Below are 22,758 nucleotides of genomic sequence, written 5' to 3' on the forward strand. Positions count from 1 at the left end.
CGGAGCCAAAGAAAGGAAGACTTTGGCCACTCCCTGATCCATGGTATCGTTGAGCCTAGGCGGCACACACGCTTACCTTGCACGTTCATTATACTTGCGAGCAAACACATGAGACTGAGATTGTGTGTACCTACAGCAAGAAGCCTTCGACATCATCGAGAGGCAGTACAGAACCGACTAAAACTGGATCTACCCTGATGATACCGGTTCAAACTGCCCCGTCCGAGAGATGCAGATAAGGCTAATTTGAGGAATATCATTTCTTAACAGATTTCAATGGGTGCAATCGCGGATCTCTTACTGGTATAAAGAGCGACGTCGGCTCGGAGTAATACTTAATTACCGAGGGTACGAAAATTCGGCGTAGCTACGAATCTTTGTAATCCAAATGCAATGGCGTCCCGGTTGCCTCTCGACTTTTGTACGTGGAGGCACGTGCTTATCATTCGCATAAAATACGACTAATTCACGTAATCGCATGGACGCGATTAAAACGCGACTGCAATGAGCGAAATTGAAAGACTGTTAGTTCCCGAGGTAATTGAAGTGCTCGATAGGCACTGATCGTTTACAAGGGAATAATGACGGGGCGCGGCACCGATAGCAATCAGAATTAAGATATTGTTCATTACCGAGTATACAATGATTGTAACGAGATATGAGAAACGTACATTTATTCTTCAAGTAAGTAGCGTTTATTCGAAAAAATTTTATTCACTCCAATTCATACGTCATAAGTGGAGTAGGCGATTCGTCAGGTTTGGAAAAACCCAAATAATCCTTATTCTACGTCTGTCTGTATTCCAGACAAAGTTGACGAGGTCTGTATGCGAGTGTAATTATCGTTAGCTGCTGTAAAGTCTGAACTACAATCTGTTCTTTAGAATTTTTAGAAATATTCAACTCAATTGTGAAAGTGATAAACGACGAAAACCAGTCTCGTACAGCTGCAGAGAAGCCAATTTCTGTATCAAGTTCCCGCGCAAATATTACGTGTGTAAACTGTTGCATATATCTGTTAAAATAAGAGAACGCAATTTGATGTTACGATTGGCAAATAATTACTGAATCACCAGCAAATAGGCCTCATGTCGCAGTGTGTCTAGTACTACTGAGAAAATTGTTGAGCAATACACCATAGGCAATCATACCCTACATAAATCCAGTTGAATTCAAGTGGTTCGTCATTTTTAAATTGACTGAAAATTTTTGCGCCTATCGTTTATTGTCCATCTCCATGATTGAGCGTAATTTCAGTCAACACTCGATGCCGTATATCATGTAGTCAAATAGACCAATAAACCTTATTCTCAACCTTCATTAGATATAATTTTTCCAGCATATTTTTTCCGGTCCTCATCATCGGTCCGGTACAGTGTCATATTTTAAATCGTTAGCGGCTGCTTGACTTACAGTCTCTCACTCCATCGTACCATATTTCTTACCGTAATCTGCGATGAGCACAAAAATAATGACTTCAATGGCTTACTTGCAATTAGACGCACGCGAAACAATCTAGGATACTTGAAGTTGCAAATTGTTGTAGAAATCCGTGCAAATTACACAGGATCCCCTCCGTGTTCTCACGCTTGAATCTTGCATCGTTAGTGGCCGATCTAAAAAGACCTCTGATGTATTTAACCCGTGGACTCGTGGCGGTGAGAACTTGGAGAAATGATACTGTTGGCATTAATCATTGCCCGTTCAATAAATCGATCTCCTATAGCTTTAATCAAACTTTTGATTTCCTTTATATTAAATTTGTCCAAGATTTCTGGCCAATATCAATGACCGAAGAATTTTATTGTACGCATAAATCAATAAGCTGCGAACTTACGCTCTGTCATTTGATTGCCCTCTTTTGAAAACAATTGCATTATAGTCGTTGAAGCTAACTCTTTGCGCTTATTGAATTGAAACATTCAATTTTGAAGCATGACACAAGCTTTAAAATAAAAGCCAGAGGAAACAGCGTGACTAGTATAATTCCTTGTGGACATTACTTTAAAATGAATGGACTTAGCGACTGTCTTATTATTTTATTACGTTTTCGATTGAATGCGATTGTTGCGAACTAACAAACGTGACCTGTTATGCTGCGTAAAATTCACCCGAAACACGCAATTGAGTATCACCTTATAAAGTACGATGATTTACTGGTCATACGATCGTAAGGAATACATAATTTACTGTGACTTTAACCAGAGACCGATCGCATGACTCCAATTTTAAAGTAAAACATTTTTCTGTATAAGTAATGATTATCCATTCGTTCCAGACACTCACAGTCTCTGTCGTGTGATTTTTATAGAGCTATTATAAACCCATCTAAACTTGCGTCCCGCCTGTGCTTTACCAGCAGCCATACTTTAGCACCTTATACGTCACTACATTCTGAATCTTTTTCCAACAGCTTGAAAACTAATGTCTGCGATATATGATTTGAAAGCTAAATTTTTCACAATTTGCCATGTGTATAAGGTTCAGGAATACCATACCGAGATAACTGATTATCGGCTCAAGCTATTCGTATTAGGCGTAGAATCAGTAAAATGCGCATAAAACATGCTTAGCACATATATGTTATTACGAACACGTATCTAATTTGTTGTTACATTGAAAATTACGTAAGTAACATGGGTATTATATTTCATGGAAATACAATACGCTAAGAATATTGGGGGGGGGGGGGTAGGTACTGCGCATTTAACACTTGACTTCAATGTCAATCGTGCATTGCAACAGTGAGTCAACTTGCCGTCAATAATTTTTACCCGTTATTCAACGAAAGAAAAGATATAAAATACTGTAACGTACACATTGTGGATAATACAAGATGCGTACTCGATCAACTGGGAAAAACCTGAGTCTCACTGTTTATATATGACATACATTAGCGGCAGGCGTTTGTGTGGTGCACCTACACGTGATCCTATTCAAGTTTCATTCCTTTCCATGCGTAAGAGCGTTTTCCAATCGTTGAGAAAGACCCAACGTCATCGACAACGATCCAGATACTTGATACCCATGTTTATTGAGGTAAAACGATAACTGCTAATGGATTATTGATACGGTTGGCTATGAGCATCGGCTCGTAGCGGTCGATCAATCTTCGGTCGTATTCAATTATCAACCTAAACCAGTTATTTGAAAAACAGCCCTCTTTTACCATACGATTATTGTTCGTATATTTGCTCGAGTGTATGATGGAAAGTTTGTGACGTCGACATCCAGAAAAATAAATGAAATATCTATCACTGCCGATATGTAATACGGTACATTTTAATCGTTAGATTATCCGTAATTCTGACAGTATTCCAAATTGCCAAGTTGCAACAATGTATGCCACGTGAGCTACGTAATTTTCAACGTTTCTAGTTTATTTATGCTTGAAAGCGTAAAGTATTTTGCATACCTGTAATAACTACGCTGCACCGGTGTATCATAATTTTGAAATTATTAAGGCACGCCAATGAGTGACAGATGACATTTAACTTCGCTGTTTAATAACCTGAGACATTTTAATTTATCGACACACGTTATTTTGAGATGCAGCACTCGAAGCAGTCTTGAGAATTCATAAATATATAATAATCTACTTGCGATACCAGCAGAAGCATAATTAGTTTTAAAAAAAAGTCTCATCTCTTTTTAATTCCAGTTCTCATCTCTTGACTTCAATGCCGCGATGCCTGAGGACAACAACGGACACATCTAGAGATCATTTTCAACTCACCGTTGTAATGCAACAGCCAAATTGTACTACCCGGGTCAATGGCCGTTTAAAAACGCAATTGATGGCAATGCATCTTTAAGGCACGTGAATTGATTTAAACCAATCGAACACTGCGAGGCACGTGTGAACGAGAGAATGGCCTTATTAGTAGAGTTTGAACTAAATCTTACTTGCAACTATACTACTACAGGTGGGACTTGGTAATGACATATTTGCCCAGCTGATTATACCCGTGCACATTACGATGACTTTTACATTTAGCGCAAAGCCTCCAACTGTCTGACTCTCCTGTCAAACCATCCACCGTACAGATAAGAACATGGGAATTTGTAGGTCCTATGTCCAAAGGTTCTGGAGGACTGTGTAGCCGGAATTCGACGATTTATGCCTGAAACATTGAGTTAAAAGCTCGATTGTTACAGGCAAAGAAGAATGATGTTACGATATGTTATTGCCGTTTCAGAAATCGTTGTCTCGGTACGTTGTGTTACGTATGGTTGTTTTTTGCGCTAATTGCGTCAATTATCAAATATTCCTTCAACCCAAGAACCGCGTTTCAATGAAGCCGAGGATAATGGAAGTCAAATGGAGAGCGTTCCGTCCGAGTAACAAAAACTTGTCAGTCGAGGCAAAGAAGAGAAAAAAGCCATCAGCAAATCCAGACGCTTCCAGTATTAATTGCGCTAAATCATGCAAGCCGCCGTTCTTTTCCGCCAAGAGCGTATTAACCGATTCATTGCGTACACGGTTAAATTCTGCGTGGCCCTTGAGTATCTGGGTGTTCGTGGGCTTCGCAGAAGCCGGTCATATGATCCTATAAGCCTGAAAATAGTGCATGCAATTACGTTTCTAAGCAGAAGAAAATTTCTTCCACGATATCTTTGCAAAAATTTGCTAAATAACTATACGTCGTAGTCACGTATAATTATATTATTACGAAACGACGCTATAGCCGATAATTCGTGGCTGCAATTGTCGTGAGAAGGATCTTATCGGCAATTGCTTCACTGCTGTGAAATTCGGTGATGTCAACCATCTCCAGGTGTAATCTCAGATCTGCCAGATTAATTTTTATGCATCACGTTATGCGTTTGCGTCCGTGCCCTGGGACAAGTGTCCCAAGGGCGTATTATTTTCTCATCTCGTAACAAATCACATTTATAACAAACATGTAATTTATCGATAAATGCAATTTGCATACATAGATTGCAGTTAGAATACCGACTATACGTAGCGTTGTTGATTCTAACTGACTTCTCAGAGTTTACAGCAGACTAAAGTACGTCTGAGGGAATTGCAACGAGAGAAATGGCGTAGAAATACATTCCACGCTGGTTCTCTGGCGGCTAAATTCTACGTGTAATTAGGAAAAATTCTAGGCTGCTCATACCGCAAGTGGGAGGGAAGGTCAGGTACGTCCAAAATGAACGAGAACACAATGAAAAAGACCCTAACGGCTGTCGAGGAATGGCTGCAACTCACATTTGGTGACCACCTGCGTATTGAAAATGCTTAAACCCAAGCGTTCCGGGATACTTTTCGACGACTGTATTATTGCTAGAAAGCGTGATTATTGCCTACGGTAACATCGTCCCGAAACGCGGTTATTGTCTTGCCAAATGTGGTGCGACTGCCTGTCCAAGAAAGCGGAGGGACTGGGTCTTTGATCGCTTCCAGACGTATGGAAATTCCCGTTCGTCAGCCTAGACATTTCTTCGGAAATTATTTCAAACTGTAAAACAACTGTAAACAATATATTCGGGCATGCAGGACCGAACATTATCTTTCGCGAATACCTGTTCAAAATTTTTTAAATTAAAAAAAAGAAATGTGTGTAAATGTCGACTTTACGGTGAGTGATGACTTTAGCTACGTAATAATCAAACTGTTCAACAATTATTTCTGTCAAGCGTAGATTTTATATTACACTTGCCAAAGAGAAGCGAATCGAAGAATGAACTGCATGCAGCGAAAATCGCTGGCTCGAGTATGAGCTTGGCGTCACGTCTCGAGGATAATAAAGCTGCGTATGATAGAAACGTATCGCGTTATTCGTAGAATATTACATGCTGTTTACGCCGCGTAGAGAACTGATTCATCCGAGTATCTTACGCCATTGCAAATGTGGATAGGGGTTAACTAACTTAATAAAATCCCCAGAAGCTTATATCCCGAGATGATACTGCGATGACATAGCCTGCAGGGATGGTTGGTATAAATACGAATTTGTCGATGGGCCCCCGTAGTTAATCGCCGAGTGTCGTCCAACAACCATCTTTACTGATTCTTCCTTACATCTTCGGACTAGTGCTCCTGCAGAAGTTGAACGCTAGTTCATCCATCCGTTGGATTTAGTTCTCCGAGGTAGTTCAACTAAATTCTTCTAATCTAGGAATACAAATTTCTCCGTTCCGAATTACCAACATCCAAAAATGCATTAGATAGTCGTTTCTGCTTCGCAGTTTTTATTTTTTTAGTCAATCCGTAATCAGCGTCCGAAGTTAAAACAAGAATTTCTCCCGCATCTTCTTCCTCAATCGATACAACTGTAGTCTTGTAATTTCAACAGTTATTTCAGAATGTGGGAAAATATGCATTAACATTTAATAAACGATTGGCGGACTTTCAAATTCTCAAACTAGTAAACTTTTCTTCCGATGCAAGCAGCTGCGACTTTACCGTATATTAACACGCAATTTGACACACAATTTATCAAAGTGCGAAGGTACAGAAACGTACTCCATGCGTACTACACATTCATTAAACTTCATTCGCATCAAGCAATAGGTAAATTATCATGTTACGTAAAGATAGTTGATGACAACGTCTTATACGCATTGATAGGGATACCGACAACTCATCTGCCAAAAGAATTGTTTTTTAACTTCCGGTACCACAGAATAAAAATAATTACGGAAGACTGATGAGTCAGAGTTGACTTGTACGTCAGAATTAAAAATATATTGCCTTGTAAGCATTGCAGCTTGAGGAAAATTGTATTTGCAATCCATTGACAATCTTTCCTGTGCAAGTTTAAAACAACAATGGAGAAAATGAGTAACAAACAATGATCATAAATCTTCTATGCGTATTTAATGCCAAAGTGTGCATAAAGTATCCAAGTTCAATTTCCATACCGAATTCGAGGTGCTGCCAATGTAAGTGCCATGCAGATCAGTTTCAACGTAACGTTTCAACTGACGAAAAGTGTCAATGCAATTGTTACCGCAATGTTCGGTAGTTATTCAATGTTAACGTGAAGCTTGAAAGACGGGCTCGTGTGCAAACATTGAAGATACTGTGACGGCTGCAACGACTGGCGTACAATGTGGTTTTTTTTCTTGTATAAAAAATAAATCTGTGTAATGCTTAGGTGCGGATGTATTCACAAATTCCAGTTAAGTTCTAAGTTACCAGGTGAATGTTAATTTGGCAATTATGATTCGTACTGTCTGGTCTGAGGTACCTCATGGTCATCTTCACAGTAAGATACTTGAGGATATATCAAGCGGCAGTGGACGCATTCGCGCTTTGGAGCTCAAGACTCACGGTTCGCGGTAACAGACATCGCGTAAATATCGCTCTATAGATTTCGAAGTATCCGGTATTTTTATTGCTGTTTGTTGTCTCTTCGCGGTAGATAAAATGACTAAAAAACTGTTCTCCGCATGGGGTTGGCGAGAAGGTAACGCAGCCACGAACGGTCTCAGAAGGGTGTAAGTGAAATTTGTCACACAAGTATTTCTCGAGATCAAGGTGTACGACATAACCGTAAATGTGTTTCTCCTTCTTTCCGGAAAAGTAAAATTTTTTGTACGTACACCGATAATGATTATAGATATATTCAACGAATGGAAAAACACGAAAGTTGAGTTGTAAGTCGAAAGAATGCAAAAAAATAATAACCCAGACATATTCGATGAAAATCTTGATTCTGGGCCATACGTTGAAACGAAAACACGTGATGCTCGTAACGTAATCGATTCGAGCACATTATTACACAACCTTACAAAATGTGCATAAATAAACGTGGCGAGGTTGTCTTTGAATGTGAAAAACGTGATTGAAATAAATGCATGTTCGATCACACTGTTACCGAATGGAAATAAAACCAGGCCAAATACGACTTGAAAATAAGTAATCATTTCAAAAAATGTTCAGTCAGACTCGGCAGTTTTCCTCAAGTTGCCAAGTTTCTCATCAACGTACTAAGCTACGCGCCCATTGTTCAGTCTACGTACGGAATAACGTGGTAATAATTATCTGATAACAATAAACGCCTATCTATACGAGCCTTACACCTGTTAAACCTTGGCACGGTAAGAGAAATGGCAGTCGCGTGCAAGATCTGCCTCGTAACGGGTTTGGCGCGATTAAAACCGCATGTTCTAAATCATTTCCACAGTGCCTTGCGCGAGACACTGACCACCTTTCACATCTTCAGTCACTTTTGTTTTACAATTTACATCGCGTGATTGTCAGGATGATATTTCGTAAAGTGTATAATACTGGAAAATAATTATACATATTTATGTATATATATATATATACATATGTGTTTGCATATCGTGTAAGAATGGCGGAGAAAATTAGTATTCTTCTTTCCACATTTCTCGATCGGTGAGTTGGCGATAAAAATTATGCTAAATTATTGCATTAAAATTTTGTGAGTTTACACGGTTACTCCAGCTTGAAAATAAACTACGTTTTAGCATTAACTTATGTGAGAGTCCCGTCTTAATTTCGAATCAACATACCCATTCGCTCTAGCAGAATCAACAACCGGGTTTTCCTACATAAATGTACGCGTATCGTACATGTATGTCATAGAATGCTAAAGGTGTTGCGAATTATACTATCCGTTATACATTAAATTCCCACATGTCTCAAGACTTTCGTGTACGCGTAATCTGAGCCCGTTACAGTTTCTGATAAATATTTTCAAATTCTGATTTTGCCATGCGGTACGAATCAAGTAACTGTAACAATTGTCACTACGGACTTTGATCAACTTTAATAGAAGCAACAATATGTGCGTCATATCTTCCGCGTTTTGTCCCGGACAGTTTCTACCTTAACCCCCTCCAATTTGCACACATTCTACATTCTCTCTCGCATAAAAGCATTATCGAATCCCTAGCGTCGGCGTGAAAGGATCGACGCAACGCCTCGAACTTGAGTTCTTCACTTACACAGCATCGACTACTAGTCAGATGGTATCCGAAGTCCTACCTGTCGGTATCCTTCTATTGGACGTTCGCCAGTTAGTGCTTGCGATGTCCTCTTTTTAAATTATTTCGAGTGAATTACGACAGTGTGTGAATAATGAATTAGTGAAAATTACCGAGAATGGATAAAAAAAAATTAATATCGATACACGATTTCAACATTATTTTGCGGCAGCAGAGCGAATCAATGAATTACCTCTGCTTGGCTTATACTTGAGTTTCGTTAATGTTATGACGGATTTCATCTGTTTACATAAACAGCGTTGGATTGACGTTTCTCTTTGGGCTTAATCGTTAATGAATACCCTGCAGACAGGTTGTTGTTGATCAGGTGCTCGCATTCTCAACACTGCAGTAATTGAGGTACAACTTTGAAACGCTACTCAATTTGTGTAAAACCAGTGACTAGCGGAGATTCAAGAGTTCAATATTTATGATCGATTGCGGGTAGTGAGGTGCACGTTCGTAAAGACGCTTGTCAACTAAATCGCTGTATAACTCACAGACGCGCTAATAACCGGTGCTATCCACTTGCGTCCTTTGCGTAAATACACCTGGCAGCCGAGCAAAACTGCCTCATAGACATCATCAATTTCAAGCGTAAATAAGAAGAACTTTAACTACCGTGTGAAACTCGTACCAAGAATCATAACAACACACAAACGTACGATATTAGAGAACAGAAGACACGTGCGATCTCGTTTATCATATGCCGAAGACGAGTGACAGAGTTCTCATTAAACTCTCATCACTGAAATGATGGTGTTCAAAAATTGAATAAAACTGTGTTGAAAAATACTGCATTGCGCATGTATTTCAATTGGTAATTCGATTACGGTATTTTAACATCTGTGGCACAGATTTGAACTCGTTAACTTCAGCTTTAAAAAATTTCTAACAATTTCACACAGGGGACGAAATTTTGTAAGTATCTCGTACTAGTTAGAACAAAAATTTATCCTGATGTTTGTCAATTATTTTGCTCTTTTCATTTTTTCAGAACAAAACAATTAAAATTTAATGACCTGAAACTGATAAACATTGAATTTTCAACTCACAAAAATGCGTTGAGTTATCGCCGGTTACGAAAACACGTTGAAACTGATGAAACTTTATACGTACATGAAACAGAATCGTCAAAATTTCCCTGCCGATTAAAAATGGAACTTTACACCGCAGTAAATCGCCGACTGTACTGACTGCAATTACTTCTCATACCTGCGTTAATATTAACCATTACACGCCACATACAAATCCACACAACGTATATGAACATTAAATTAAATCTCTGCAACTTCCTCGATTATAAATATAATGGACTGTGAGAGATAAATTTTCTCAAAATCGATAACACTACAGGAATTGATATGAGCTCGGAGCCGGAGTATTAAAGACGACCAATGCGGAGCGTACGATCTGTTTGTATAAAAAATTACTCTTTCGAACATAACTTGTCGGATCTGCTGTTTTGCATACCGGTTCTGCAGTACCGGCGACATACAAGGAAAATGGCTAAAATACCGGTAATTCTTAGTATTCCGTGAAAATAAGACTAAAATGATCGAAAACATCGTGAATATAACGTGGCGTCTCTTACTGCTTGAGAATGACACAAGCGCATGTTTAATTCTTACGATTAGAGGTGCTGCTTTTTCAAGAACGCGTTATGTCACATGCACACGGAATTTTTCAGAAAATTTATACGGGGGAACAATTAATTCTGACCAATTAATCGGGGATTCTTACGTTACCCTAATCCTAGATTCTAAACTATCAATAATCGTTCTTGAAATAAAAATCAAAGTCATTTGACAACTTTCTATATTCGGAGCCTTGTGAGATGCATCGTCGAAATTCAAGATGCTGCTGTATTAAATTAGAGCCGCATTTTACGAAGCTTAAAATGACACAAAATCTGAGGGAATTACGTAAAAGTCAAGAGGTCAACGAAAATCAATCTTACTTTGTCCCATTTAAATTATTTCACCTCTTTAAACTTTATCTCCGTGTTTTAATCCACCAAGTTCCACAGTGTTGTGCAAACGAAATACTACGATCTACACGACTACAGATATCGTTATACAGAGTATTTGAACGTAGTAAACTAGACCGGTGATTACGGCTGTTTAATCATCTCTACTTTTCAGTGTTGTCAATAAAGCAAGGAGTTGCATGTACGAAGGTATACGATCGTAACAGCCAGATGTGAAATCATACCGCGCCTCAAATGTGTATACGTTAGATGTTATTCAAATATTTATCCGACAATTCTGAAGACTACGAAAATTGACTCGTGTCAATTCGAATGAACCACATTCGTTGTTAGCCTAAGAATGCCATTGCAACATATGAAGATGCAATTAAAGCGATACCAAATAGCATTGAATCAATCCCAATTCATTTTTTTCTTGATCCAAGGTTGACTGATTATTGATAATTAAAACCTGCTACATATAATTAATGATGACACGAAAAGTAAATGAATACTCGAATCACCCAGAAAATGATATCAACAATGTAACCGCATGTTGATAACGTTATCAAGAATAAGAAGAAACCACAAGCTGCATTCCGTTTCGAATCGTGCAGTGTTCAAGTACATTTACAAATATTTGTCTGCGTGTTAAATCGAATTTTGACTTACGCACTTAACTACAATTGAACCACAATTTGTCGAGGTGGTCGAATTGTAAGTCCAACATTAGAACCGCGAATGCGGTTGTAGGCACACGAAGCTGTTTTAAAAAATTAGCATCATTTAATTTTCGGCTAGGCCACGGACACTGTTCAAAAATGTCGACTAACTTTTATACCTTCTTGAAAAAAAGAAAACAATTTGGAAATCCCGATTATACATTGCGAACAAACTGTGCATGCGAAATGTTTTGAGCCGTCTTTTAAGGCTGCTTCACGACGTCTAACTATAAGTCGCAGAGCAAACAATTAATGGGCGATCGAATACCCTCAATTATACATTCATGGTCAAAGAATAGAATCAGTCTGTTATTTCGAAAGTTGGTGCCTCGGGAATAAGATTATGATTAAATGTACGCTACCTCTTGTACACGTAAATATTTTAGTACTGTATCTGAGTCTCTAAAACCTTCAAGACTGACCACTTCGGTGCAAATTGAAATAAGATGGGGCACAAAAATAAGGACCCAGCTTCCGGAGAAATTGCGCATTCCGTGTATTCGAATAGATTCCAAGTCAAATTTTCTGACTTACATTTCAAAAAATGCTCTGTTCACTGGCAAAGCTCTGTGAATACTGAAACCAGGAGCTTCACGTCGTAAATAGAACAAGGCTGATCGTGAGAAAAATCTTCACTTTGATAAGACATGTATGTTATGACGGATCATAATCAGGGGTATGAAGAGTCGAAAAGCATTCGTGCTTGTAGGCTGTAGCTGACAGAAAGTGACATCGCAGTAAGACATTTACGATTTTGAAACCCAGCTGTGACAGAATGAGCATCCTTCTTTTTTATGGAGTCACTAATCTATTTGCGCCGTCAATTTGCTCACAGATTCATCGGGATGGAGGGCAAGTTTCAGAACAGAAACGCTGAGGATGGCGCAGCAGATAACAATGATCCGAACCACAGAAAATCCCCGTTAACATTGAACGTCTCCGGTCTTTGGGACGTCGTTCCCAGGCTTGACCATTACAGGTGTGTTGTTTATTTTTCGAATTACAAGTAAATTCGTTAAACTAACCATTTTCACTTTTCTTTACTGCAGATTGAGCAGAAGAGCTAAACGGCCGTCGCTGAGCGATTTGCACGAAGAAAATCCCATAAAGGTCAGTAATAAACTGTTCCCTTGTTACTGGATTCGTTCGATATCATTAAGTCAAAGTTACGTTAGAGTCAGAAGTTAGCCCTCTTAATCAAGATAAACTAGCGTTGCAAGGATTACGGGGCCCAACCTTAAAATATTACACGCATAAGGTTCGCATGCGCCTAATTGAATCTAAAGAGCAATTAATTTGCGGGCAGGTTCATTAACGAGCCAAACATTTTTCGCGGAATAGTGACAGATGGCGTGAACTGGAACGATTGGGAAATGGTCAGATTGGTGTGGTTCAAACCGGTGCATTTACGATCTTTCTCAGCGCATTTTCATTGTTTAATTGTCGCTAGCTTGCACAAGATACGACTAACAGCACATGTGTTACCTCACTCATGCTTCCAAACACATGTTCAAAAAATAATCGTGTTCAAAATGAGTGTCCTTAAACAGTGACGAGCACGACCGTTATCGTTTGCTACCAAAATTTAATTTTTCATATCTAATTTACATCTTTATCAACTTTGGTATTGCGCGTGCCAATACAAACGTTGGGTATTGTCGCCGATCAACACCGATGAACATCTACCTTGAATAAGGTTATCTGAAATCTTACCATGCATCGTTCAGCGCATGTTTGGCGAGCGAATATGGAGTGTCGGCAGGTTTTATTTCTCTCATGCTCGTCGTGTTCTTTGAGGATTATTCAGAGAATATTGAAAAATTTGATTCACCTTTCATGGTTCTCAAAGGATCACGGGATATCGTATATATTCCAAGGAATGGCTGCAACCGAGACGTCGAATGTGTCGCCGATTCGTATCACGTAGAATCGGAATTCAAACAACGTAAACATCATCGCTGACCTGAATACGACACTGTGAAAAATACCTACGGTAAAATCTTTGAAAAACGGCAGTGCAAAGTAAATTGAACGAGGAATAATTAACTACTGTAGTACAGTGCAATAGTGATAAAAGTTATGCACCATTTGTCAATCAGCCAAAAAATTACCAGTGTTCCATTCTCCACCCTTCGCCAATATTTCCGTGGCTTACATAGGTACTTACTTTTTTTTTGTTTTGCCGTCGGTTTTCTACCGCACTGCTCAGCCGTTCAATCATCACTCCGGAAGAGAAGTCGTTAACTTATACAACGCTGCAGACGCCGTGATTCTCGCAATTTTGAATTCAACTTTCAACCGAAGTCTTGAAAGTCCAGTCGTTAAGGTGAAACACGTAGCAATTTTTACCTGAGTGGTGGTAAAAACGAAAGAAGTCAAGCATAAGAAACTGATTAACTATACACGCTAATTAAAACATACCAGTCGGCAAACGCTGAATTTTTAATTAGCATTTGATACGTAGCGCAATATAAAAGAGCTTTCGTGACGATATCGGGTGTTTAATTATTGATTTTTCTTTTTCAGTGATTAGGTAATTACTGTAAGTATACTTGTCTGATCCATCTGATCAGTTAATTAAATTACTTGCGTTATCTAACGAAAAGTAAATAAAGTCTTATCTTCTCCATCATTGTATGGAAACGAAGCCCAAGCGATATTACAAAAAGCAATTATTCATATAGCAAATTATTATTAATATTTTTTTTTTTTTTTGTGTTGCATAACCCCTTGCAATTACCGTATTAAATGTTACGCCTCTCCTCAACGTGAAGGTATCATTGTCACGTTATTACGGTGTGTAACGAGGCATAGCCTGAAATTTACTCATGTGTACACGACAAATTCACAAACGAACACGTGAAAGGATAATGCGAGAAGCGATCTGTCTGCAAAGTTTGATTTAACCAATTAAAAAAAAGTTCAATAACTCCTAATTTTGTTTACTCAGACAGCAGCGATTGAAATAAATTCACAGACTGCAGGCCGTAAAAAACAAAATAAATTTGTTTACCCAGAAGTGCCGGCACGTGTATTGAAGTAGGTAGAAAATTGCCTTCATTCACCCTAATGCATAAATAAAATTTCGCGATGGTGTAATCAACTTTTTCACGATGCGATATATTTTCCCCAATCGCGAAAGTAGCGCTTATTTTTTTACCTGCAGTCGTATGATTAATCTAAAATTTCAACCAATTGGGCATCTTTGTCTAACGACAAAATACAAACCTTGGAATCAATCGATTAGTTTTCACAATATATTGGATAGATTCAAACCTATTGTAACTCACAACAAGGTTGGTTGAATACTATCTTTCGTCTTTAGATATTTTTGCGTTTATGAGATCAAAATCAGTTTAGGGGGATTTTTCCGCAACATACTGAAGCAAAGGTTTTGTTTTCCAGGACACAAACGTTGAGACAGGACAGCCGAACGGCGGAGCGAAACCTTTTGAGGGAATAAAATTGGGATGGATTCAAGGGGTCCTAATACCATGCCTCCTCAATATCTGGGGTGTGATGCTTTTTCTGCGTCTATCCTGGGTTGTAGCGCATGCCGGGATCCTCCAGAGCCTCATCATCATTGCAATATCAGCGGTGGTCTGCGTCATTACAACGCTGAGTCTCAGCGCGATTAGTACGAACGGAGAAGTTAAGGGAGGTGAGGTCGTTATCTTAGGCTGTCTCTATTTTCCCACACGTGTATCCTTTTGCTGCGTACGGTGACTCAAGTTAACGTAAATTGAAAGCACTGATTGCATATTGAATCTTGACGGAAGCTATAACCCGTTGATGTATGCGGATACAGAATTCGCGTATTCATGAACTGTCCATGTGATTCTAACAGCAAGTCTTGCTTTTCATTAATCCATTACAAATATTCTATTCAAGTCATTGACTTTACCAAATGCCAATTCATGAACCACGGAGCTAGTTTGGGGGCGGGGGGGATTCGATGAAAGGCTACGTAGTTCATGGACAACCTGTAACATTCCTTCCACTTGTTTCAGGGGGTATTTATTACATCATATCGAGATCTCTGGGTCCTGAATTCGGGGCATCAGTCGGCATCGTCTTCGCGTTTGCAAATGCTGTGGCAGCCTCTATGAACACGATCGGATTCTGCGACTCGCTGAACGATCTGCTGAAGGAAAATGGCCTTCAGATCACGGGCGATACCACAAACGACGTCAGGCTAGTCGGAGTCATTGCTGTCCTAGTCATGATCTTGATATGTGCTGTTGGCATGGAATGGGAATCCAAGGCACGCGTGTTAATATAACCAATTTTCGCCGACATCTAGCGATTACATTTACCAGGAAATTTTCGGCCAGACAATTATTGACAAGTACGTTTTTTTCAGGCACAAAATTTCTTGATCGCTATCATTGTAGCCGCAATAGCCGACTTCATCATCGGAACTATTATCGGCCCGAGTAGTCAGGAACAAGTGGCGCAGGGTTTCGCTGGATTTTCATGTGAGACAGTGAGCTAAATTTAACGGTGCAATTATGACAATATAATTAACGCTTCGAATCGTACTCACAATGGATGCTCCCGCTCCTTACAGCGGAGGTCTTCATGAGAAACTGGGTGCCAGATTACCGGTATTCCGAAAGCAAAGATCAAACATTCTTTTCGGTATTCGCCATTTTCTTCCCCTCCGTGACGGGCATCCAGGCTGGGGCAAATATTTCCGGTGACTTGAGAGACCCGGCAAAGAGCATCCCCAAGGGAACGTTACTGGCTCTGCTCATCTCTATGATCAGCTACGCCACGTTCGTACTTTTTGCCGGCGGTGCAGCCCTGAGGGATGCAAGTGGAGAAGTGTTCAATGGAACTATCGTTGAATGCACCAACTGTACTTACGGGCTTCACAACAGTTACTCGGTTAGTGAGATTTCCATTTTGTGTGGACTGCTCAGACATCTCGAAGCGTGCTGTACCTACCAACGTTATAGAATAAAATGTAACTGGTATTCTCGCGTTATTTCTTTCAGGTGATGCAACTAATGTCCGTCTGGGGTCCGTTCATTTATGCCGGGTGCTTCGCAGCCACACTATCCACAGCTCTTACCAATTTGCTCTCCGTTCCTCGACTAATTCAAGCACTGGGAATCGATAGAATATATCCTGGGTTAATATTCTTCAGCAAGGGTTACGGCAAAGCTGGAGAACCGTACAGGGGTTACGTCTTAACCTTTTTGGTCGCATCGCTTTTCGTTCTCATTGGTAAAAGCAGCGTTATGAATTTTTAAACGGTCCCTGGCACGTCTGGAAAATTCTAACACATATTTTGCAATTTCAGCAAATTTGAACGCGATTGCACCACTCATTTCGAACTTCTACCTCGCTTCGTACGCGCTTATTAACTTCTGTACCTTCCACGCTGCTCTCGTGAGGCCGTTGGGATGGAGGCCAACCTTTAAGGTAGGCAAAGAAAACACTTGTCAATCTTTATAATATTGAATTGTAGAACTCTGAGTGAACGTCTAATACCTATTACAGTACTACAACACCTGGTTATCTTTGGCGGGCTTCATATTGTGCGTGGCCATCATGTTCCTCATTGACTACGTCATGTCACTCATAACCTTCGTTATTATTTTCGCTCTCTACCTTATCGTGGTCTATCGGAAACCGGATGTCAACTGGGGCAGCAGCACTCAAGCTCAAACCTACAAAACCGCATTATCAATAGTTTATAGGTACGTGTTAATTGCCACAATCGCATTAATTCGAAGATTAAAATATGTGTTCAAATTTAGAGCCTCGAAGATGTTCTCCTTGGTCGGAGATTTCGACGTTTAATCGACCGTTCTTATCAATTACAGACTAAATTCAACCGATGAGCACGTGAAAAATTATGCCCCTCAAATTCTGGCCTTATCAGGACAGCCGAGCACCAGACCACCCTTGCTTCATCTGGCAAATCTTATTACGAAAAATAACTCGCTTCTACTCTGCGGTGAAATACATCCTGTAGGTTTTGAATTCTCCTTATATGATTGGGCGACAATTTTCCAAGTCTTGCCTCGAATTGTAAAGTTCCAGTTTCTGCTCGTTACAGACGCGGCTATCTTATAGAATACGATCAACGCATCTCCGAGCTGGATATGCATGGCTTCACCGACACCGCATTAAGGCCTTTTATCACGTCGTGGAAAGCATCGGATTTGAAACCGGTGCTTCAGCCTTGATGCAGGCAGCAGGTGTCGGCCGACTTGCTCCCAACGTTGTCCTCATGGGGTATAAAAGACACTGGGCAAGTTGCGAGAGAAGAGAACTTCAAGAATACTTCAACGTTCTCCAGTAAGGGAATTACTTGAGTCCACGATCACAGTCTCAATCCCCTTCTAATCTCACCTCGTCCCGAACTATCACAATCGATTATAAGTCACTATACTATAAAGCATCCGAAAGATATTTGATAAAGATATTTGCTTACATCTCCCTTTTACAGCAACGCTTTTGACAATCGCATGGCTGTAGCAATTTTGCGCATTGCGGACGGATTGGATTGTTCTGTTCCCGGACACGGCGTTAGCGATGATCAAGAACCTCAAGCTTTGGCCCAAAGCAGTTATGACTTGGCCGGAAATACACTCATGCATGCTGACAGTGATCTTTCGATCAGCACCGCCATTTCTCGTGTGCACAGCGTTCCCAGCATCGGTGAGCTTCATCGTTTATAATTCATTTCCCTTGGATGAAAATAAAAAGCTATCCAACAACAATATATAATATGTAACCTGTCGATTTATTTTTAGCTACGCAGTACACACCGAATGATAATGTGAGTTTAAAATCTGTACCGAATAATGGAAGTGTCCGCGACCAATTGAAGAATAAGAAGAAAATAACTACTGACAAATTGTTAATGTGAGTATACTGGATATTTCTTCAAGGCCGGATTTTTAATAAAATATTTACAACGTTAGCGTAGAATAATCTGTTTTTATTTTACTCTCGATGCGTAGCGGAAACGGAATCTCAACGACTCCGGAGTACATGACCATTTTTCAGAAGAAACACAAAAACGGTGTGCTTGATGTTTGGTGGCTCTATGATGACGGGGGTAATTCGCTAAAATGTTTCTGTCCTTAGATTTAAAGAATTGGAAGAATAATCAGGAATAACCGAAGAAATAATTTCTCACGAGGGAGAATCTCGTAATCACTCTTCTCACACTTACCGTCCTGACAGAACTTGACGGCGAATTTGCTATATTTTTTCAGATCAAACCTTGCACTTGAACTAAACTTAGTTTAAATTTGGGAGTATTTTAGTACCCATTTTTACAATTACTTACTCTGTTTAGGTCTCACAATCCTTTTACCATACATAATTAGCACGAGAGCTAACTGGGAGAGTTGTAAAATGAGAATTTTCGCCCTCGCAAATCACAAGCAAGAAATAGCTGCTGAAGAGAAAGAGTAAGTCGAAGTTAAAATTCCGATACGACGGTAATATAAATGAAATTATATCAGGACTTTACGAAAACCCAACGTCACTCGACAATAATTTGAGAAGTCTTTAGAAACCTTTTCAAACATAGTCAAACATCATTGGATTTTTTTCTTCAATAGAATGGCTGAAATAATGGACAAATTTCGTATCAAGTACACCAGTTTGAAAATGGTGGATGACATCAGTGTCGAACCACAGCCAGAGACTCAGAGATTCTTCGATACGCTTATATCCGGTTTCAGAGAAAAGGATGGAGTCAACAACACCGGTAAAACTTATTTACTGCGATTATTAATATCTGCGGAACCTAAATTCAAGTAAAAAAACTCTTGAAACTTTATTAATACTGATTGATTATGCGAATTCAGATTATACAGTCACGGAAACAGAGCTGCAGAATTTGCGTGATAAAACGAATCGTCAATTACGACTCCGCGAATTGCTGTTAGAGAACTCGAGTGAGTCAACGTTTGTCGTAATGTGAGTATAGCTTTAACTCAAATTATTTGCGTACATCGAATCCCGCATGCTCTTCTAGTGACAAGCATCCGGTCTTGCTTATACCGGCATAAAATGAGCTTTGGATATTTATTTTTAGGTCCTTGCCAATGCCAAGAAAAAGCGCGGTATCAGCAGCCCTTTACATGGCATGGCTGGAAACCTTGACTAGAGACATGCCTCCGACCCTTTTAGTGCGAGGGAATCACACGTCTGTGCTGACCTTCTATTCGTAGTGTAGTTTAAAGTTTTTCTGACTGCGAGCAGAACATTTACATATACTCGATTAACGATCATTCATTATAGGAAGAAATTATAACCAGCACGCTCTTTTACTATAATTGCAGCAGATACTGGATCATAGATTCAACGTTGCAAGTGACATTGCCGTATAATAATTGATTTATTTAATCCACTGTCGACCAGTTGATCTTATCTCTTTTTATAATCAATTTTGTACTGCGATTCATACTCGTACGTAGATGATCATAAATCGGTATTCGGCGGCAGTTAATAATTTACATTTATAATACCATGGCACAACAATATGCTCTTATTATACTTGTACTTTTTAGTACTAAAAATTTCTCATCGACTGACGTTTTGCCGCGTGTTTGCAGAAATTTTAGAAAAACTATTAGCGCACAAATTTTTTAACATAGACATTTTAAGCAACAAATTATCACTACATTAATTATCGTAGAATACAAACCATAGCGTAGAGTTCATCATTATTAATTTTATACAATGAACAGTACTTAGTATTTATTTTCGTTATTTTACTGCATTTTTTTTTTTTTTTTTTTTTTTATTTCTATTTATCGAAAACTTTTTTGTTCTTTTATACATCACAATAAATCACGCTCCCATACTTGTATGATGTGCGTTAAACCAAGCTTGAGATGAAGTATGACAATATACAATGTTGGCGGTATTTTATTAAATCTTATCCCCACCTCGGGCAAATTATCTTGTCAGTAAGCATACGAAATGAAACGTTATGAGAAAGCGAGTGAAGTACAAGAGTTGAGTTATTTCAAGATTCGTGTATTATTACCTAAAAACGAAGAGTTATTCCACGGTATGAATAGCTTAAAATTCGTAAGAATGATAATTTTGGCCAAATTATAAGTGCGTCAAGAGTCACATCACGTGAAGTTCATTTGTAAACGTGCGTTTCGAACAATTTAGCGAATACGGGTTGTATGAATTCAATCATATCTGTCGTAAGCATGCTTCGCTGTTTGATCTTGAACGCGGCAGCGTTGCACTCTCTTGTCAACCTGGACGCAGCATAGGAGGCCGTCATCGCCGGGGACAAGGCACACTCACTGGGGCCAGCACTGAGGGCCCACCAGTAGAAGACGGCCAAAGCTCCTGACAGCAGATCACCTTGGCCCCCGCATCTTCTCGGAGATCCGGAAGTTCCACAGGACAATGTCTCCGTGCCCTTGTGACCATCGACGATCACGTCCTTGGCACCCTTGTGCAGAACGACGACGTTTTTCCCGATGACATCGGCGAGGTGTTTAACGTCCGATATTTTAGCGACCGGAGCCGGCTGTATCGACTTTTCCAGAAAGGCCTTGGCCAGTCGAGAGAACTCCATCGCGTTCGGCGTTAAGATGAGCCCCGGATATTCCTTGACCAGTTCTGGCTTCTGGGTAATCAGGAAGAGACCATCCGCATCTATGATCAAGGGCTTCTTCAGATCGCGACAAATCACGATGACGTCCGCGATTACTTTGAAGACCTTCTCTTCTCTTCCCAGACCGGGACCAATCACGATCACGTGCAGCCTATCGAGCCACGGTTTTATCTGCTTTACAGCATCGTGCTGGTCGAGAACCGGATGCACGATCGGTTCCGGACTGAAGGACTTTATGGGAACCCCCGCATCTTTCGTGCAAAATACGTGGGCCAAGTCGGCCCCGACTCGCAGTGCGCTCAATGCTGCGAAAAACGGAGCTCCGGTGTACTCGGCACTCCCGCCAAATATTCCAATCCTTCCGTCCTGACCCTTGTATTTTGAGGTGCTCAAGACCGGGACTATCCTCCGGGAAGCCTTCAGCATCCGCTCGTCAACGTTCGAGGCGGAAGAAGCCATTGTTGAATATTTGAATTTGAACAAGTGCTCGGTAGACCTACACATAAACAACCTTGTAGCGAAGATCATAGATTCGTGGTTAAATGAACAGTTGTGGCGACAGCACAAGCAAGCTACGAAGAACTGATACTCTTGGCTTATTTATACTTTTTCAAATCGATCAATTTATCCGTAACGAGTGTATGTAGAATTAGAGTGATTCAAACTGCGGATGTTGGACTGTAGGCCGTCGGTTGCATGACTTCACAAATTTTGAGGCGGCGTAAAAGCTATGCGCGTTAAGCGACTGTATCCACGACAGAAGCAAATTACCTTTATTCTTTTCTCAACGTCGAGTAAATATTTTCGACGAGCGAACGCGCCAAGTATAACTAAACCACTGAACGTTCGTTGGCGGCCAGAAAGGTTAAATGATAACAATAGTTATCGCAGGGTTGTCGGGTGCCATCTATCAGCATGACGTAGAAGCTCAGCCTCGGATACGAACGACGTCGAATTAAAAATATAACTTAGAATTTTGAATATATTTATGTAATTCCGTGAGTACCGTTGGGATTCGAAATTGATTAAATTTCAACTGTAAATTTATCAAAAATTGAGACAAAAATTTCACCGGAAAAAATAAAGAAAAACAAACGATCGAGAATGTCAATGATAAAAATTGAATCGCAGGCAGACAAACATGAAACGTTTATCTGCGACAAACTGGCAAACGCTCAGTTTGCGAATTCCACGATGTAGAAACAATCGTGGGTAGGTAAAAGTGTCGATGACCGACGACGGTATACTTTAATAAAAACTGAAATTTATAATACTTGATAAAAACGCACAATAAAAATTTATAGTCCGAGCGAGTATCAAGAATTATCATTTACCCATCGAGTATTGTCCGAGAATTTGAACCCTTCGGCGATTATTCGAAAGTAAAATACCAAGTTATACGATACTGAAGAAATTCGAATAAAAGTATTGATATGAAAACGCTTCTCGCGCATCTTTGTTGACACGAAGGATAGTATTGTAGG

General features: G+C 39.8%; 2 protein-coding genes across 9 annotated transcripts; one reads left to right on the forward strand and one right to left on the reverse strand.

Annotated features, from left to right (window-relative positions):
* Positions 1–5,958: 5,958 nt before the first annotated feature.
* Positions 5,959–20,544, forward strand: LOC124307613 (bumetanide-sensitive sodium-(potassium)-chloride cotransporter). 6 transcript variants are annotated; one of them, XM_046769480.1, is made up of 19 exons: positions 5,959–6,100; positions 12,494–12,637; positions 12,708–12,768; positions 15,064–15,319; positions 15,669–15,922; positions 16,022–16,136; positions 16,229–16,548; positions 16,659–16,890; positions 16,967–17,088; positions 17,167–17,366; positions 17,493–17,640; positions 17,729–17,970; positions 18,122–18,333; positions 18,429–18,540; positions 18,639–18,736; positions 18,980–19,094; positions 19,248–19,396; positions 19,497–19,608; positions 19,727–20,544. In XM_046769480.1, the coding sequence occupies exons 2-19, from the start codon at positions 12,504–12,506 to the stop codon at positions 19,860–19,862; spliced, it is 3,018 nt and encodes a 1,005-aa protein (XP_046625436.1). In that variant the 5' UTR covers positions 5,959–6,100; positions 12,494–12,503; the 3' UTR covers positions 19,863–20,544. The 6 variants fall into 6 exon arrangements, with proteins under 6 accessions (XP_046625436.1, XP_046625440.1, XP_046625435.1 ...); XM_046769479.1 differs by lacking the exon at positions 5,959–6,100 and adding an exon at positions 7,299–7,452; XM_046769478.1 differs by lacking the exon at positions 5,959–6,100 and adding an exon at positions 8,088–8,356.
* On the reverse strand, positions 20,444–22,745 carry LOC124307618 (ATP-dependent (S)-NAD(P)H-hydrate dehydratase). 3 transcript variants are annotated; one of them, XM_046769496.1, is made up of 2 exons: positions 22,609–22,745; positions 20,444–22,207 (listed from the first exon to the last, which is right to left on the reverse strand). In XM_046769496.1, the coding sequence occupies exon 2, from the start codon at positions 21,800–21,802 to the stop codon at positions 20,786–20,788; it is 1,017 nt and encodes a 338-aa protein (XP_046625452.1). In that variant the 5' UTR covers positions 21,803–22,207; positions 22,609–22,745; the 3' UTR covers positions 20,444–20,785. The 3 variants fall into 3 exon arrangements, with proteins under 3 accessions (XP_046625452.1, XP_046625453.1, XP_046625454.1); XM_046769497.1 differs by lacking the exon at positions 22,609–22,745 and having other exon boundaries at positions 20,444–21,770; positions 22,046–22,306; XM_046769498.1 differs by lacking the exon at positions 22,609–22,745 and having other exon boundaries at positions 20,444–21,770; positions 21,881–22,306.
* Between the last annotated feature and the right edge of the window lie 13 nt (positions 22,746–22,758).

Source organism: Neodiprion virginianus, chromosome 6 (genome assembly GCF_021901495.1).
Source record: "Neodiprion virginianus isolate iyNeoVirg1 chromosome 6, iyNeoVirg1.1, whole genome shotgun sequence".
Classification (NCBI taxonomy): domain Eukaryota; kingdom Metazoa; phylum Arthropoda; class Insecta; order Hymenoptera; family Diprionidae; genus Neodiprion; species Neodiprion virginianus.